The following is a 16,864-nucleotide window of genomic DNA, read 5'->3' as shown; positions in this document are numbered from 1 at the left end:
GTGTCTGAGGGTGTTGCCCAAGTGTTTCTTGAATATCACCAGTCTTGGTGCTGTGATGCCTCCCTGGGGAGCCTGTTCCAGGGCTCCACCACCCTCTGGGGGAAAAGCCTTTTCTAATACCCAGCCTACCCCTCCCCTGGCACATCTCCCTGCCGTTCCCTCGGGTCCTGTCGTTGGTCACCAGAGAGAAGAGATCAGTGCCTGCCCCTCCTCCTCCCCTTGGGAGGGAGCTGCAGACCATGATGAGGTCTCCCCTCAGCCTCCTCTTCTCCAGGCTGAACAAACCCAGTGACTTCAGCCGCTCCTCATACGGTTTCCCCTCTAAACCCTTCACCAACTTTGTAGCCCTTCTCTGGACACTCTCTAGTAGCTTTATATCCTTAATGTACCATGGCACCCAACCCTGCACCCAGCACTCGAGGTGAGGCCGCACCAGCGTGGAGCAGAGCAGGACAATCCCCTCCCTCGCCCGGCTGCGATGCAGGGCTCGATGAACCCCAGGGCACGGTTGGCCCCCTTGGCTGCCAGGGCACACTGTTGGCTCATGTTCAGCTTGCTGTTGACCAGAACCCCCAGATCCCTCCCTGCAGAGCTGCTCTCCAGCCTCTCGTTCCCCAGTCTCTCTGTATGGCCAGGGTTGCCATGCCCCAGTGGCAAAATCCATCACTTGTCGTTGTTAAACTTCATATGGTTGGTGATTGACCAGCTCTCTAATTTGTCTAGATCTCTCTGCAGGGCCTCTCTGCCCTCAAGAATGTCAACAGCTCCTCCCAATTTTGTGTCGTCAGTAAACTTAATTAATATTCCTTCCAGGCCTGCACCCAAGTCATTTATGAAGAGATTAGAGTACTGGCCCCAAGACAGGTCCCTGCAGAACACCGCTAGCAACTGGCCGTCAGCCTGATGTAACCCCATGTACTATAACCCTTTGAGCCCGACCTGTCAGCCCATTGCTCACCCACTGCATTACATGTTTATCCAGCTGTGTGCTGGACATTTTGTCCAGGAGGAGACTGTAAGAGACAGTATTGAAAGCTTTACTGGAATCCAAAAAGATTACGTTGACTTGCTTCCCTTGGTCAACTAGGTGGGCGACCTTGTCATAGAAAGAAATGAAGTTTGTTAAGCAGGACTTCCCCCTCAAGAACCCGTGCTGGCTGGGACCAATGACTGAGTTGTCTTTCGGGTGTTTTTCAATTACTCCCAGCATAATCTTCTCCATAGTTTTGGCAGGCACAGAAGTGAGACTGATGGGCCTGTAGTTACCAGGGTCATCCCTGTTTCCCTTCTTGAAGACTGGGACAATGTTTGCCAGCTTTCAGTCAAGTGGGACCTCTCCAGATTCCCAAGAGTATTGAAAAAATTGATGTGCTGAAACCCAGAATAGGATTGGAGCTTCAGAGGTAGGGTAATTCACAGGCAGCAACACATCAGGAGTGGCACATTAAAAAGAATTATATAGGTCTGTGTGGCACTGCATTTAGGGGCTTGTCTTGGCTGGGAAAGCTTTTATTTTTAGTCTTGTGTAGCTGGGATGTAGGGGTGTACTGGGGGAGTCAGTAGGCTACTGCATCATCCTTGAGTCCTCTGCCCTGCATCAAGTGACTTCGGATGTGGAATGCTCCTGTGCTTCTGGGCCTTTTGTGCCCATTTCCTGGCATCAGCTCAATTTGGAGAAGCCTTACCCCTTTAGGAAAACTTCTCAGTGGGCCTAATAGGCCTTTTCACAGTGAAAGAGTCTGACCTTCGCCTGGTGTCCCTTTCATTTCCTTGTTGAAATAAGCATATGTAGAAGGACAGTTGTCCCTCTCTGGAATCTTTCTATACTACCCATGTAACCCAAGTTTTGAGAAAGTCCTCCTCTGGGTGATGAACTGAGAGCAAACATGCTGGAAATATATATTGATAAGGTACAAAATTCTCCCCAGAAATAGCCATGCAGGTGCTTTTTGTAGTGATGCTACAGAACTCAGTAGGCCATTCTACTAGAGACGTCACATAAAAGGTGAAAAACATGCTGTGTGAATGGACAGGACTAGGTCTGGGAACCCCTTGGTCCTGTTCATCTCTAGGAGAAGGCTGTAAGTGGACTCAAAAAGAAATGAGACCTCTGCTAACTCTTCACGTAGAAAGCTTTGTCAGCTTGGCTATGCTTTTTGGCTGCAGCCACATATCCTTGCAGAGTTGACGCTCCCTAATCTCCACCTCTGGGAATGACCAAATGGATACCAGCTGTGTGCATAGGTATCGCACTCCTATCATTCATGCTAGTGAGGTTTATTTCTTTAAATAGTAGGGAAGTTTTAATTTTTTTTCAGAAATATCACCTCTGATGCTAATTTAGAGCTCAGTGCTCCTGTCCTTAATTCAAGTGGCATTTTAGTTTGTAAATACATTGATAACAGTGAAATGGGAGAATCAGTTCATGCCCTAGTACACTGATAAGTATTAACACTTGTTCAAAATGAGGAGGGGGGGAAATAGTCCTTCCCATTTAATGTAAGAGCTGGTGGAAAAGATTTGAGTTAGGATTTTATCATAGTTAGGTCTGCTGCTTTTATTCAACACAGTAATAACTCCGGGCAAACTGAACAACTAGGCAGTTCCTTAGGCTGTGGTCAGATGGGTTTCAGGTGCTTACTTCTCCTTTGGGAAGAAGGGATAGGGCTGGGATGCATGTCCTTCAGTATGACACAGTGTGCATGCTATGCCTGGAGGAGACATTCTGGTCCTTGAGGCCTCGTAGTCAGGGACTGTTGGAAGAAAGATGGCTTTCAAGAAAGAAAACAACAAGCAAGGGCCTCGCTGTGTTTCTGCAGTCCTGAAGAAGCTGTAGTCTGGAATAGGAAGCAGGCAGAGGAGAGGACTGCATTTCCTGCTCTGCAGGACGCCAGGGCTCTCTCCTGGGACACAGCGCGCTGCTTCCCGGCATTGTTCACGCTTCCCTTGCCACCTGTCCAGTCCCTGGGGGACTTGCAGTACTCAGGACTGTAGATCTCTCTTGGCTGAACCTCAGACTGTGTTTAGTTATGCTTCTAATTTCACACAGGCTTAGTTCGTGTTTAGCCAAGGATACAACACTGACTGTTGTTCTTTTTAGAAAAATTGCATTTATATATTTATACTTATTATAAATATATTCTTAATATTGTATTTCTACTCCTATTTTTTTTTATGTTTATCTGCCCAAGTACTTGTACATCATTATCAAACACGGGGAAATGGGAGTAAATAAATGATTAACTCTTTCTTCCTATTCATTAGAGTTTGGTTTTTATACTTAAAAAAGTATCCACTGCCTTGGTCTTTTAAAGCTTTAGGTGGCTCCCTCATGCCATGCTTTGCAGTGCAGCAGTGTTTGTTTTAATGTGAAATAGTCAATCCCAGGTTTTGCAAAGTCTGGAGTTATCCAAAGTCAGAGTTTCTCTCCAGGATTTTCAGTGGCCACAGCAAAGGGATATGCCTGAAACAGAAGAGCAGCCAGGTGCTGTGATTTAGCCATTTAGTTTCTTCCAAAGTGGGGAACATCTGAGGTTTGGCTTCACCCGTTGTTCCCCTGAAGGTGCAGCATCCAAAGAGCTGTTCTGACCTGCTGAAGAAATATACTGGTCTTATTCTGTACCTGCCTTGTCTCACAGCATCTTCTGAGGGCAGTGCTCTTGTGTGGGGTTGGAAAGTTTTGAGCAATAGTAGAGACTCTGGAAAGAAGGTGTTTGGGACCATTCCTATCCCCAGGGATGTGCTGAGGCAATGTGCCACCTTGAGAGTGTTTGATAGACAGAAAATCTGGCAAATTATCAGTGTGGTGGGAAACAGTTCTTTACCTGCTTTTCCTGAGGCACTAGGAGAGTAAGACTGTTATAAATGTATTTTAACATATATGATTTCCAGTTGCTTCCATAGTAGCAAGCACATTGAACTTGGTTCAAAGATGAAAAACATTGACAAACATGTTTTGCAAAGAACTGAAAAAAAATAAAGGAAGCAACAGGCCGTTTGAGTTTTACTTTAATAGCCTTGCGTACCAACATACCCACGCACAGGACTGATTGCTCAGCTGCTGTGTACAGAACAGTTGTATTTGGTGACCTCTAGCAAGGTGTAAGTAACTGGGGAACTCCATATGTCACGGTTCCACGGCCACAGTAAGTTGACCTGGGAAGAAACAAATACTTGAATCAAGATCTGTTTATCTATTTTCCACCAAAATAAAATGAAAGTTCGTCAGCTGTCACCTTGAGGATTGTTGGCTCAATCCATAATCCCATTTAAGCCTTCCTAAAAAGCTGCCGTACAGAATATTAACATTTGCGTAGTTACAGTAACAAGGTAAAATTCTTTCTTTTGGGGACCAGCTGTAAAATTTGAGTTTTAATACATGACTAAAATTAATCTCTAGATTCACAAATATAGAGCTCCAGATAAAAAGTCAGAAAGGCGTCTTGTTAAGTTCCCTTTATTTAGGCTAGGTGCTTTACTAGATTGCTCCAACCAAGGCTTTGCAGCTTTTTTTTTAGGAGCTCACACTGAAAGGGATTTTATCAGCCTCTCTAAATAATCCATGCAATGCCAAACTATAGGGAAGTTTTTTCCTAATATCTTACCAATATTTCTTCTGTTGTAAAATATAGCAATCATCCACTGGGTTTATGTCAAGGTTTATGTGGAATAGTTTACTTTGACCCTTGACAGACAGCTTATGCATGTTTTTATGCTTCTCCCCAGGCTTTTCTTTATTGAGAAATACATTTCCTTCAGCTGCACTACACAGATCAAGTTTTCAAAATCTCTTTTGCTATTTTTCCAGACTTCAGTCTGTGTACATTGTTCCTGAAGAAAATGACCCTGTTTCTGGTTACAGTCTTACCCCAATTATTCAAATTAGGATAATTACTCCCTGGATCTTCTATACAATACGCCTGGTAACGCACCTGGGAATGAGACTTGCTTTATCTTCGTTTGTAATTGTTTTGCTGTGGCAAAACTGTATACATTCCAAATTATTCACTGCTGTATTCCTTTTCAGACAGTTAATCCCTTAATCAAGTTTGTACTTGAACATTTGATTTTGTGTTCAAAGTGTAATATCTTGTCCTTGTCCTTGTGAAATTCACATTGCTCTTTGCAGATCATGTGTCCAATTTCTTAAGACTAGTTTTCAACCCTGTCTCCCAGAGTTTTTGCACTCCTTTTTCCATTCCTTCTGACCTGTAAAAGGGATATACTTACCTATGTCCATCTTCTCCATGAATTATATTGACTGTTTCTGCTCCCAGTCTTGCCCAGAGCAGAGTAAATATGGTTTTATTCCAGAGAAATTCAATTTTTTTAGTGTTATTTGGGTTAATTTCAACATCTAGGTATTTTGTATAAACTTGGTCTTGAAAGAGGACTCCACTGCAAATAGAATGAAGACAGCAATAAGTTTAACAGTTCAGAGATTACTGAACTAAATCATGTTCTCCGCAAGAGTTGGGTTTTCCCTCTGTTACAACAGAAACTTGCACTTTTGCAGTTCTTTGCAACGGCACGGAATGCTGGACCAGGACTCTGGGGTGTTATGCTCTGAGCAGGGAGAGGGTGAAAAACAATACTGAAAACTTTCAGTGTGCACGTGGCAGGAGACCACTGGGGGATGAGCAGGGTGAGGCTGGGGCTGCCTCCAGTGCCTAAGTGTGCTGAGTTTTGCAGGTATCACTGCAGGGAGAGCTCCAGGAGAGGCTTTTGGGGGGGATTTTTTAGATGATCTGGGAACTTCTGTGGGGCTTTGGTCTGCATGAGCACAGAGGATGGTGGGAGAATGTGTGGAAGCGCTTGTATCGGAGCAGGTACAGAAGATAGAGGGGGCTGCTATTCTGGTAGCCAGTGGGAGATGATATGAGCTGTGACTGAAGCTCACTGACCAGACTATATAAATGTGCCAAAAGTGATGGCTTTTAATATATCCTAGGGAGGAAGGAGGTATCCACTTCATAAATTTGATAAGTTAGGCATAGGATTGCCTTGCACGAGACCGTGTAGCAAGCCACTGTCGGGGCAGAGAGCCTTGTCAGCAAGTGGAGCGTGCTGATGTGTGTTGCCATGCTAGTGTAGGAGCAGTTGTGCTAAAGTATGTATGAAATGGGTGAGCACTGTATGAATTACGTGCCTTCCAGAGGTATATGTTTATTTTTTTTAAGAGCAACTCTGAGAAACAGAATTCATGATAAGGAAGTGACTTGTGTTTCCTTTTTACAACCATCCCTCTGCCCTCATGGGTCTTACAGATGGGATAATTTCTTTCATATCTGGTGTCAAGCAGAACGTCTGCAACTCAGAATAAGTGTTTGCACTGCTTAAATATGTGGTAAATGTGTAGATTAATGTTAGCAGCATTAAATGCTGTAGGGAAACACAAATTTATCTTACCTGGTGATTTCATATTCTTTTGTGTTCCCCTCTGTGTCATGGAAAACTAGGTTTATGTCCCCCCTTATTTTCTTTACACCAGACAGTTTGATAAATACTTTTTGTCTCCAAGCTGCATAAAGAAGAGGAAAATAAAACTAAGTTGTCATTGATATGAGAGATCTAAAAATGCTAGTATACTGGAAAGTTTTTTTTCCTAAATGAAATTCATTTGTGTTGGCAAATGAAAGACTGAGCCTAAATTTTGATAATTAATGCAGCATTTTCTTCAGAGGTGTTAGCAGTTTTTTATAGAAACAACACAGGTGCATGGCTGTAAATCACATCAAGGCAATTGCTTTTCAAACGTGATCAACTAACAAAACTTCTCCACTTACTAGTGAAGGGTGGGTCTGCTGCTGTATTTAAAAAATACTTTTGGTTTACCCTCATCAGTTTAGCTGAGAATCTGTCAGCATAGTGCCCCATCATTGGACATCCCTCCTCTGGACATGGGAAACAGTCTCCCTAGGGAAAATAAGAGCATCAATTAATGAGGAATACTTTTTTTTCATCCTCGCTCCGAAAAAATGAAGGCTCAAGATGCTGTTGTGATCTCGCAAAGCTGTGGTAGTGCTGTATGTTGTCATATCTCAACACCAAAACCTGATAAACTTGTTTCAGGTAACAGTTCCTGTAACCACAAATATACCCAGAGGCTGTAGAATGAGCAGGTTTGATACCTGTGTGGATGATGGTCTGAAACTTGCTAGTTCAAATGTTTTTCAGCTAGAGTCTAGGACAAAATATAAGCCAATTTTACCCTCCTAGTGGAAGGGAACTTGCCTGCATTCACGTTGCAACACCCTTTGTGGTGGTGGTGGGGAAAAGGCGCATCATTCATAAATGCGTTTATTTAGGCGCTCTAATCAGTGCCCAGTGTAAATTAGAGAACAGTCAAGGATTCTGGAGGCTCCAGAAGTCTCTTCTTCCTCTTGCCAGGAGTTGCTAGGATAGATATATCTAACCTATGTGCTCTTTGCATGAAGGTTTAGGGTGAAAATTGCATGGAGTTTAAGTTTTTCTCCCCTATTTTAGTAATATCATCTGTACTTCGGGATTCATTTTGCAGAGTGGAGGAGTTGATGGAATCATTGTACACTGTGCCTCACTGCGCACTTCCTCCTACCAAAGCACACCATGAGAGCACAGCCACCAGCATCCAAGTGCTCTGCGCCTGTAGCAGGACCTACCATGAGTGCAGAGACCTGGATTATTTTCTTTACAGCTCACCCATACCTGGGCTGATATACTTACTGAGTCAAAGGATTTGTACGTTTCACAGGGATATCCAACGAATCCGGTGGGATAGCGGATACTTTCAAAATAAAACTCATGGCTGCGTGAGTGATGGCACCCCCCAAAGACTGTAGCATCTGTTGGAACAAAGTTTATGAGCGTACATGAGATAACCTCCTGTTCTCCTGTACAAGAGTTGTACTTCCCTCACCATGGAAACAGCTGAGGCATGGAACAGAACAGCAGCGTGGTCTTGTAATAACTTTTCATCTGAATTTACACATTTCTAGACGCAGTAGAAGTTACTGTTTTGTCTGTGTGCCAGTTACCCCAGCATTTCAAGGGAGATGGATTGGTCTGCTGTGGCATAATAGCCCCTATTAAGAAGACAGCCATATATGTACACATATATATATATGAGATGTCACAGCAAGATGACATTAATTACGGTTTTAAAATGCTTAATAGAGCAAAGAGAATCCACCAGCCTTCCGCCAACATCTCCAAAGTCTGTGAAGAGAGAGGTCTTGGTGGAGAGGTGAGGCATGTACAGTCCCTGGAAACACTGAGTGCTTTTGCCTAATTCATGCCTTATACGTGTTGGATGCGCTTTGTAGCATCTGCAAGAAACCAAAGGTGGTGGTGTCATGCAGCAGGTTTGGTCATGACACTGGCCTATCTCAGCCTGGAAAACCTCCTGCTGGGGTTGTCGGGGTGTTGGACTTGCAGACTGCCTGTTTCCTGACTTTTTGTGTTCTCAGGTCCAAGCAAAGCTTAGGCCGGTAATATACCTTCTTTCCCTACGGTGTTCCCTGGGGAGCACTGTTCTGATCCAGCCTTTATTGTTTCCTATTTCCTTTTCTTACTTATGAGTAGGTGAGCAAAAGCCAATTTTGATTTGTTGTTTTTTACCAAATGGACAGTTACTTTCATAGCTCACATTTCAGGACTGAACCAAAATAAAGTACTATTCATGTTGGGAAAGTATGTTTACCTGCAATGACAGCTTCAAAATCACTTTGTTTCATCTCTGGAATTAAATTAGTGCATCCAGGCATCACAGTTCCTCCATTTGGGTAAAAGTCCAGGTGACCGGTAGTGTTATAAATCCCAAGCCCTGAGATACACACATGATGATGTCAGTGTCTCGGCGACATGACCATCCCTGCAGATATTTACTTGCACATGAGCACTTACCTATGGCAGGAAAGTGAGCAGCATTACTGTGAATAATATCAACAAAGATTGCGTCTGAAGGATCCAGTCTCACCACAGGAGGAGTACCTTCAAAATAGGGCCCAGCAGGATCTAAGCCTAAAAAACCCCCACAATTATTGGGGGTTGGGGGGGAGGAGAGAGAAGAAAGAGAGCTGTTGCACATGTTAATATATCTTTTGCCAACTTACAACATCAGATGTTCAGTATTGCACAAGGCACGTTGATAATAATGATGCCAATTCTAAGCTGAACTGGAAAAAATATGCAATAATATGGTTTTGTGAACCCTTCTGCAAACTTATTCTAACAGAAGTAAAATATTTTCCGATACCCTATATAATCGCCTCATATTACTGTGAAGGAGGTATTTTATTACCTGTGAGCTTATTACTGGCCTGTAAAAGTTTAAGAATAGGAAAAACTAAGTATTCTTAACATGTTGCTTTGTCTTTGTGTAGGACATGATGCAACCCACAGAATGACAGTAATGTTACAAACACATTAATTATGTTTGCCCTTCCACTAAAGAGTTTTTAAGCTAACTAGAGACAGAAAATGTAACAATTACCCTTGTTTCTGAGAAGCGTAAGGTTTACCTGCTTTCGTGCAAGGTGTCTCCAGCTCTGCCAATAATTTAATTCCAGTCTACAGACCAGTGTGTTGCAAGTTCCTTTCCTTCAGAAACGTGCTATGTTAGCTCTGCACCTCGCTGAACAGCCTACCTGTTATCCGCCTGATGCCTGGGGTCCTTCTTCCCGCCTCTCCCGCAGTATGTGCTCCCAGACTGTGGCCAATTAAATGGATTTTGCAAGGGGAGTATCTGAAGATTTTCTGATCATTAAGGTGGTGGTGATAGGAGACAAGAACACAGGCTTTAAATAGCGAGCAAAGAGGGTGTCTTACATTATGGGCCTTTGGGAACATCTAGACTGACTTATGCATTGCGAATAGGGTGTGAGCTCCTTGAGTTAATTATTGTTTAAATCACACTACGGCTTGCTAGCAAATGATCTAATCTAGAATTTTAAAAGCCTAGTGATGATGGGTTTCACTGTTGTAATGTTGGCATATGATTATCGTATTCAATGGCCCTTGGTGACAAAATATGAACCTTCTTTCTCATTTGGATCAACCCCTAATTTCATCTTCCATCAAAATGGTCATATTTATTATGTTATGGAGCCCTTTTTTTATCGTGTCTGTTTTCCACGTGCCTGCTTGGAATATGCGACCATATCACTTGATAATATTTTCACTGGCAAGCTTAGGTGGGGCAACATTCATTCTCTTCTTTGCCAGGTGTCACCTGTACAAGACCCGCACTGCTGAGATACTACACATGCCTTGGAGGTGGAAGTGGAGGTTAATCAGCGTGTAGGCTGCGCGCAGGGGACACGTTTCTTCCAGGGATTTGCTGGGCTTTGTCATGACCAAAGACAACACGGATTGGTTGTTAATTGCTTGAGGTTTTCTACACTAAGTTTGGTTTTGTTTTGTAACGCGTGTACCAAAATAAAAGCAGATCTGTATTATTGGCCTGTCTGCATTTATCGTTAGATAGCAGATTCCCCTGAATATTTTTTACTGCAGTACTTCCGTTTACAATGCGGTTTAACTTTTCCTAAAGTCAAACTCCAGAATTTTGTAAATTGGGAAAAGAAATGAAAGTCTAAAGATCGTTTATGCATTTTTGTAATGGAAGAAAGAGAGGCTGCTGTAATAGAGATGTTAAATGAGAAACTGAACCCATCTGCAAGTGACCTGGGATTTGTACACAAAGAAGAAAGGTACAGAAGCAAATCTGTGAGGCTAGGTATGAGTTTTCTAGGTAGAAACAGTAGCTTGTACCCCAGCAGACTCTGGGAAGCGTTCTTTGATACTCAGGTGCTTGCAAAGCTGGCATTTTGCCTCGTGGGCTCTGAACCATCTCTTGCAGCACTTAGGATGAACACCTCCTGAGAAGGGTCAAGTGCATAGTCAGGCAGGGTTCTGGTTTTCAGCAGTTCTAAGTAGTCATGAGTCTTTCTGAAGTCAGCAGGAAATGCCGATACTCTTAAACTTGGCAACCGAGCAGCTCTGTGCTATACATGTAAGTGTGAACACGTGCCTTCAGGAACATGAAGTTCACAACTAGAAGGCAACTGGACAGTCTGTTGTGTCTGTAGACAGCAAATATGGCATTATCAAGTAAGCCAGCTCCTGCTCATTTCCGTGGTGCTAAGATGAGATACTAATTTACTTCTAGCACATGCATATAATGCTGGCAAAACTCCTGTAAGCATTGAACTCTACAAAAGCCTTGCCTCATTTCCATTGAAAGCCTTCTTGCCTTCATCATCATATGGAAATGTTGCCACCTACTGGTCTTTAATTAATTGGTACCTCTTTTCAACCACATTAGCTTAATTTGCATCTTTTGTGGCTCTGAGAAGCCCTTACAGAGTTGCTAATTAGTGTAATTAGCTGGATCTCAACTGAGCATTGTACGGCTCTGGCTGAAGCACTGGCTGACCATGCTGGCCAAGGCGCAAAATCAAAGCTCAGCTTCATAACCCCACTAGATCCACTTAAGAATTGCAGGTGGTAAAGCTGTGGTTTTTTACCTGTAAAGTTTTTATGAAATACGCAACCTCAGCCCCAGTCACACGGATGTTGTTCACTGCACGGATGTAGGTGCCTTTTGCACCTTCTTGCCAATCGACAGCAATGCAGTTGATATTTTCCACTTCCAGTAACAGCTGATGTGGGAACATATAAAGCAAAGTATTTGAGAAACCAAATAAGGAAAGAGATTCAACTTAAATCAGAATAACCACTAAAAGGTAGTATAATAATGGAATTTCTCCTTCTTTACTAAACAGAACTCTTCACTGTAGCCTGATCACACTGAAACACACATCTAGCAAACCAGAATGTAACAAGCCATTAATCCAGAAAGTTACACTAATGAAAGACCATAATAAAAATATTCTACTTTATAAACTATGTGTACATATTTGAAATAATTTGGAAAAGCCACACAACTTCACAGTAGCTGGCGTGTGCAATATGTGACTTACTTTGGGGGATGTTAGTAGTTTAACTGAATAGTATAGGGAGCAGACTTATTTACCAAGTGCCTTTAAAACTGACAAAGGCATGTCAGACTGGAAAGCTTTGGAGCAGAGTAGAAAGTTTCTATTTCAGCAAAGATAGCTAATGCATTAGTCATTTCTATACCGTTCATTGTCTTGCAGAGATCAGTGATTTTTCCACTGGAAGAATCGTGTATCGAAGTCTGTGACTAAGGCTTAGTTAAAGTTTGAGAAAGAACAAGGAGTGGAAACAACAATTAATCCATAATGAACAGCTGAATGCAAATAACAAGGAAAACAGAAGCTTGAGGTGATAGTGCATTGAATCCTGGACTCCCTCCTCTCCTGCAAGCACCATAAACACAGTTTGTAGGGTGCAGAGGCAGACAGAATTGCTGTTTCTTTTCAACTAAAAAAAATTGGAAATTTAATATTCTAGATTAAAAGTTTTCATAGATTTTTGAACAAAAATAACAATGCAGATCTGTGACTTAGTATTCAGTGGTCATCTTTTTCTAGCTTGTCCTTTTCTCTGCCAGTGTGGAAGATGCAGAAACTAGGGTAGATTTTGCTTATCTATGAGAGCCAAAGCTGTCATTGATACACTACACTCTGCTGGCCAGGGTGCACCAGCTCTGTTTTGTGGTAGCGTCCACATTTCGTATTTGAAATCTTTTCTTCATTGTAGTCTGTAATAAAAAAAAAGGGTGGTTTTTTTTGTTTGTTTGTTTAGGGTTTTTTTTTTATTATTTTAAAGAACTGAATGGTGGTGAACCAGAATAGTGTTTGTAGATTAAAATTTGAGCTTTACATTTCAGGAAGGTCTTTTGGCTGAAGGACAGTTCAGTTGCCTCTAATGGGAGAAGCAGTGAATTGGCATGTCTAATATGATATTCTGAGACTGATATGGAGGCTGGAGACCTCTGTGTTCAGTTTATTACTTTGATCTGATCTGTAGCATTTGGGGATGGAAACTCTCTAGAGCAGCATAATGTCAGAGGGGATCAAGAAGCCTTGACTATGTTGCATCTTCCAGACTGGGAACATTTTGGCTTTTTAAAAATTTACTTCTTGATTGGTATCTGCTAGTACCTAATGAATTGCAAAATGGAAGGTGAACGTTAGTGCCTAAAGGATACTGACAGATTGTAGTTACAATTGCTGATGGAAATCTCTCATACCAAGCACATTTCTACCACCCAGCCTTTTTTTCCAGTGCTGTCAAATCCATGAATGATGAAGGACGTTTTTCTGTCTGAGGAAAAATGTGAGTTTTGGATGGTTGAGGAGTTTATCGCTGAGATCTCCTGTGTGTTAAAAAAAAAATTAAGCTGTTTTATCTAGTCATACTTTCAAACATTTAAAAAATGTCAGCTAGGTCATCTTCTCTATAGGACTCAAGGGCTGCCGTGAACGGGCAGAGTCTGTGATTTTTGGGACCCAGAGACCCATGTAGCTCGCCCTTCTCAGTTCCACTATGGTTTCCAAAGATGATGTGCCCATGTGGTTTCTGCTGCTCCTATCTATTTTGCTTAAGGCAGGAAGAATCCCCTTATGTGGAATATGAAGCCACCTAAAAAGGCCACAATGCCTGTTGGCCTGACTTGGACCGGTTCCTCCAGGGAGCCACCCACGAGCTCCACGACTCCTGGTTCAGCTTGCCATTTTACTGACCTCACCTTGGCTTCAATGTGTTGCTCTGCATCTAACCAACAGTTTTGTTTGGTTTTTTTTACACCCCCTTCCCCCGATAGGTGATGTTTCTATGCCTGTTTTTGTCATTAGCTACCCCAGAAAGGCTGAAAGAATTTCATGCAAGAACTGCATGCAACAGGGGCAAAGCTGATCTTCACACATTGCTGCAGATGCATAATTATATGTTTTCCTTTTACTTTGAGAATGATCTCTGACCATCTGTATTGTTTTCAGACAAATACAGGGGCTGTGATATGAGTTCAGAGAGTTCGGGTGTGGGAAGGCTGTGCCCTAGATCATAGATACATTGAAGTTTAGTGGCTGGGAAGTAGTGCAAAGTGTATATTGACTTATTTTATCAACAACAGAAGTGTTGAGTAACCTGCTGCTGGATGCAACTTGTGTGTTCACACGTTGCTGCTCTACAGATTGTAAAAATTTATTACACCTATATCTTCTCATCCTTAAAGAGAGCCTCAGCATGGCAGCCAGGATTGCTGTAAGCAATGATGTCTGCAAGGGCAGTGATGGCATCATCGTTCATGCCCAAGGAATCCTAAACATCCCCGTACAGGTCAGGGGACACTAGCCCTGGGAGCCTGAAAGGGATTTAGCAGCTTCATAGCATTTGCTAAAGTGATGTGGCCCTAGCCCCTGATCTTACAGGTTCCTCTGCAGTGCTCTGCTCAGTATTTCAGAGCATAAGCAACTTGAGTAGTTGTGTCTTATTTTCAGAGTGCAGAGAGGCAAGTAAGAATGTAAAATCACGCAGATTTCAAGGGTGGGTTTGGAAATTGCATAAAATAAGGTTTTTTTTCAGACTTTTAAAATTCACAATATCTTCCTAGCTCAGTTTCCCTGTAATCCAGCAGTATTTGCTCTCCTATCTGAACACTCAGAAGGCTGTTTATATGAATGACTCTTCAACTTCCCTCAGAGACCTGAATGCATGCAAAAGGTGGTCTGGTGTAATCCATATCCTTGTGCGGGAAAATGCCAGGAAAGATGTTGTGTCCTACAGGTCATTCGCAACATTATTTTTTATGTTCTTTACCCCAGATAGCTTCAATGTACATTCATTACTGTACCTTCAAACTATCTTCTTATTCTGAGTTTTTGCCTATGATAAGTGATGTAGACTTTTTAACACGTTAACAAACATTTATAGGTTTAGTCCGTTCTTGATGTTAGAAATAAAAGTCACCTGTGAGTTATTCCCTGTTTCTCTGGTATAGAGGGAGAAGCTGACGTTTATATGTTCTGGAGAGTCAGGCAAACCTGTCAGAAGTCTCCCTGGCACACCAGACCAGGGTGGGCCATCTGTAAAACAGCCAAGCCGGGGGTAGCAAACTTCTTTACCTAGAGTAGAAGAAACAACTTGTTTATATTTTGGACTCTCTTATGCTTGACGATGGATTTGAGACTACAACAGCCTGAAGAACAGAAAACTAAGAATTTCATTTTATGATTAATTTTGAAACTGAGATTCAGTCTTGTTTCCTTTATGCATATTGCCTGAAGCAGGCAACACAAGGGAAGCTGAATAATTTGCGGATAAACCAAATAAAGACCCAGATGCTGTTTTGACACAATTTTCTAAGCTTGTAAAGGATTAACTAAATTTATTTTAAAAAAGAATTTTCAGAAGTACTTCTTAGAATTGTTCCTGTGTGTTTCCTACTCCAAAGCGTTGTGTCTCTGCTTGTAGGAATGAAGGATATCAACACAGTAACCTTGTACTGTGAATGAAATGATCATTTATTTCAAAATAGTAACTTTTTCTAGATCAAACGGGTCTCTTGCTCACTTGTGTTCAACTTTTATGTTTTAGAACTGTCTGTTGCACTAAGCACCCTGTCACTGAGCAGTTCTTTGTATACAGCAGTCGTGTAAAGACACCTCGTGCACTGGCTTGATAGAAGTAAGACTCATGACTGAATTTCCCTGTGAATTTTCAGCACAGATTTATGTCTCTTGTATTCTTAATAATAAAATTTAAAAGGAACAGAGCCTTTTAGCATTAGTTCTATGCACAGTAATAGACAATGGCACACAAATATACTACAGCTTCAACGTAAAGGCAAATACCAGTCATCATCTCCTATGTATTATTTCATCTGAATTTACCTTCAAGCGGTAGTTTTTATATAGTGTCTCACCTGCTACTGTGCCAAGGAGATAAAATGCAATAATCCACATTCCAACAACCTAAAGCAAATTGAATATAAGGTTAAGCATTTTGAGTGATTTGTCCTTTTTAAGAGTGTAATACAAAGAGAAATGCAAAGACCTGCACCTGAAGAGGAATAACCTCACACACCGGCTGGTACGCACTGGGGACCCATCAGCTGGAAAGCAGCTTTGCAGGAAAAGATCTGGAGGTCCTGACAGACACAAACTTGACCATGAACCAGCAACATGCCCTTGCAGCAAAGGCAGCCAGTGGCATCCTGGGCTGCATTAGGAGGGTTGCCAGCAGTATGAGGGAGGTGATCCTTCCCCTCCACTCAGTTTTGCTGTTCTTTGCACTTCTTGCACATTCGATACTGCATGCAGGTTGCTGAGAGAGCGAGTCAGATCATGAGGGCCTGACTTTTGCCAGCTGTGAGGAGATAGGTGGGAGGTGGGGTAGAAAAAGAGACAGTGATACCTGAAACTTGGCAGTCTGCATGCTTGACAGCTTCTTTAGGCTGTTTCTGCTGCTTTTAAGTGGGACTCCTTGTGTTTCTGCACCTTTGTACCCCCGCCTCTGCACTTTCCTCAGTTGGCTTTCCCATGACAGGGTTCTGTGATTTCACCGTACTCCTCCCCTCCAATTGCCTCGTTCACTGTTCTCAACCTCCTCCTCTTCTAGGTGTTTCCTATGGCACCTGCCTCCCATTTTCCACATCCTGCTTTTCTTGTAAGGCAAAAATTTTGAACTGTCACCCCTGGCCACTCAAATAGATCACTAGAAGCACTTCAGAAAAAACAGTAACTTTAGTAGGTATAAATTTTACTATGTAGGAAACTGTCTCCAAGGGATATTTTTAGAGATTTGGTAAAAAAACCTAGAAAACCAATGCTCTAAAGGTCATTGCTGCTACCAAATGCTCTCAGAAACAAATAAGAAACAGTTGGGAATGTCACAGAATGTGTCCTTGAAGTTTGTGTGTCAGATGTCAGAAGGAGGCATATGTATTCCACCTTTG

The 16,864-nt window shown here is 42.3% G+C and overlaps 1 protein-coding gene across 1 annotated transcript; it reads right to left on the bottom strand.

Moving 5' to 3' along the window:
• Positions 1-4,091: 4,091 nt before the first annotated feature.
• Positions 4,092-16,344, bottom strand: LOC104041366 (pancreatic lipase-related protein 3). The gene is made up of 13 exons (XM_009500622.2): positions 16,324-16,344; positions 15,833-15,881; positions 14,878-15,032; positions 13,160-13,285; positions 11,508-11,642; positions 9,627-9,735; positions 8,884-9,000; positions 8,681-8,803; positions 7,705-7,823; positions 6,786-6,915; positions 6,409-6,520; positions 5,230-5,397; positions 4,092-4,155 (listed from the first exon to the last, which is right to left on the bottom strand). The coding sequence occupies exons 1-13, from the start codon at positions 16,342-16,344 to the stop codon at positions 4,092-4,094; spliced, it is 1,428 nt and encodes a 475-aa protein (XP_009498917.2).
• Positions 16,345-16,864: the final 520 nt, after the last annotated feature.

Source organism: Phalacrocorax carbo, chromosome 12 (genome assembly GCF_963921805.1).
Source record: "Phalacrocorax carbo chromosome 12, bPhaCar2.1, whole genome shotgun sequence".
Taxonomy (NCBI): Eukaryota; Metazoa; Chordata; class Aves; order Suliformes; family Phalacrocoracidae; genus Phalacrocorax; species Phalacrocorax carbo.
This window is presented reverse-complemented; position numbering and strand designations above follow the sequence as displayed.

Bases quoted from the DNA above. Each gene is read 5' to 3' on its own strand.
- LOC104041366 (XM_009500622.2), bottom strand. From the start codon at position 16,344: ATGCAGACTGCCAAGTTTCAG. The intron at 11,643-13,159 runs GTATGAGAGATT...TTCCCACATCAG, and splicing joins GGGTGGTAGAAATGTGCTTG to CTGTTACTGGAAGTGGAAAA. The intron at 9,736-11,507 runs GTAAAAAACCAC...CTTAATGATCAG, and splicing joins ATTTCATAAAAACTTTACAG to AAAATCTTCAGATACTCCCC.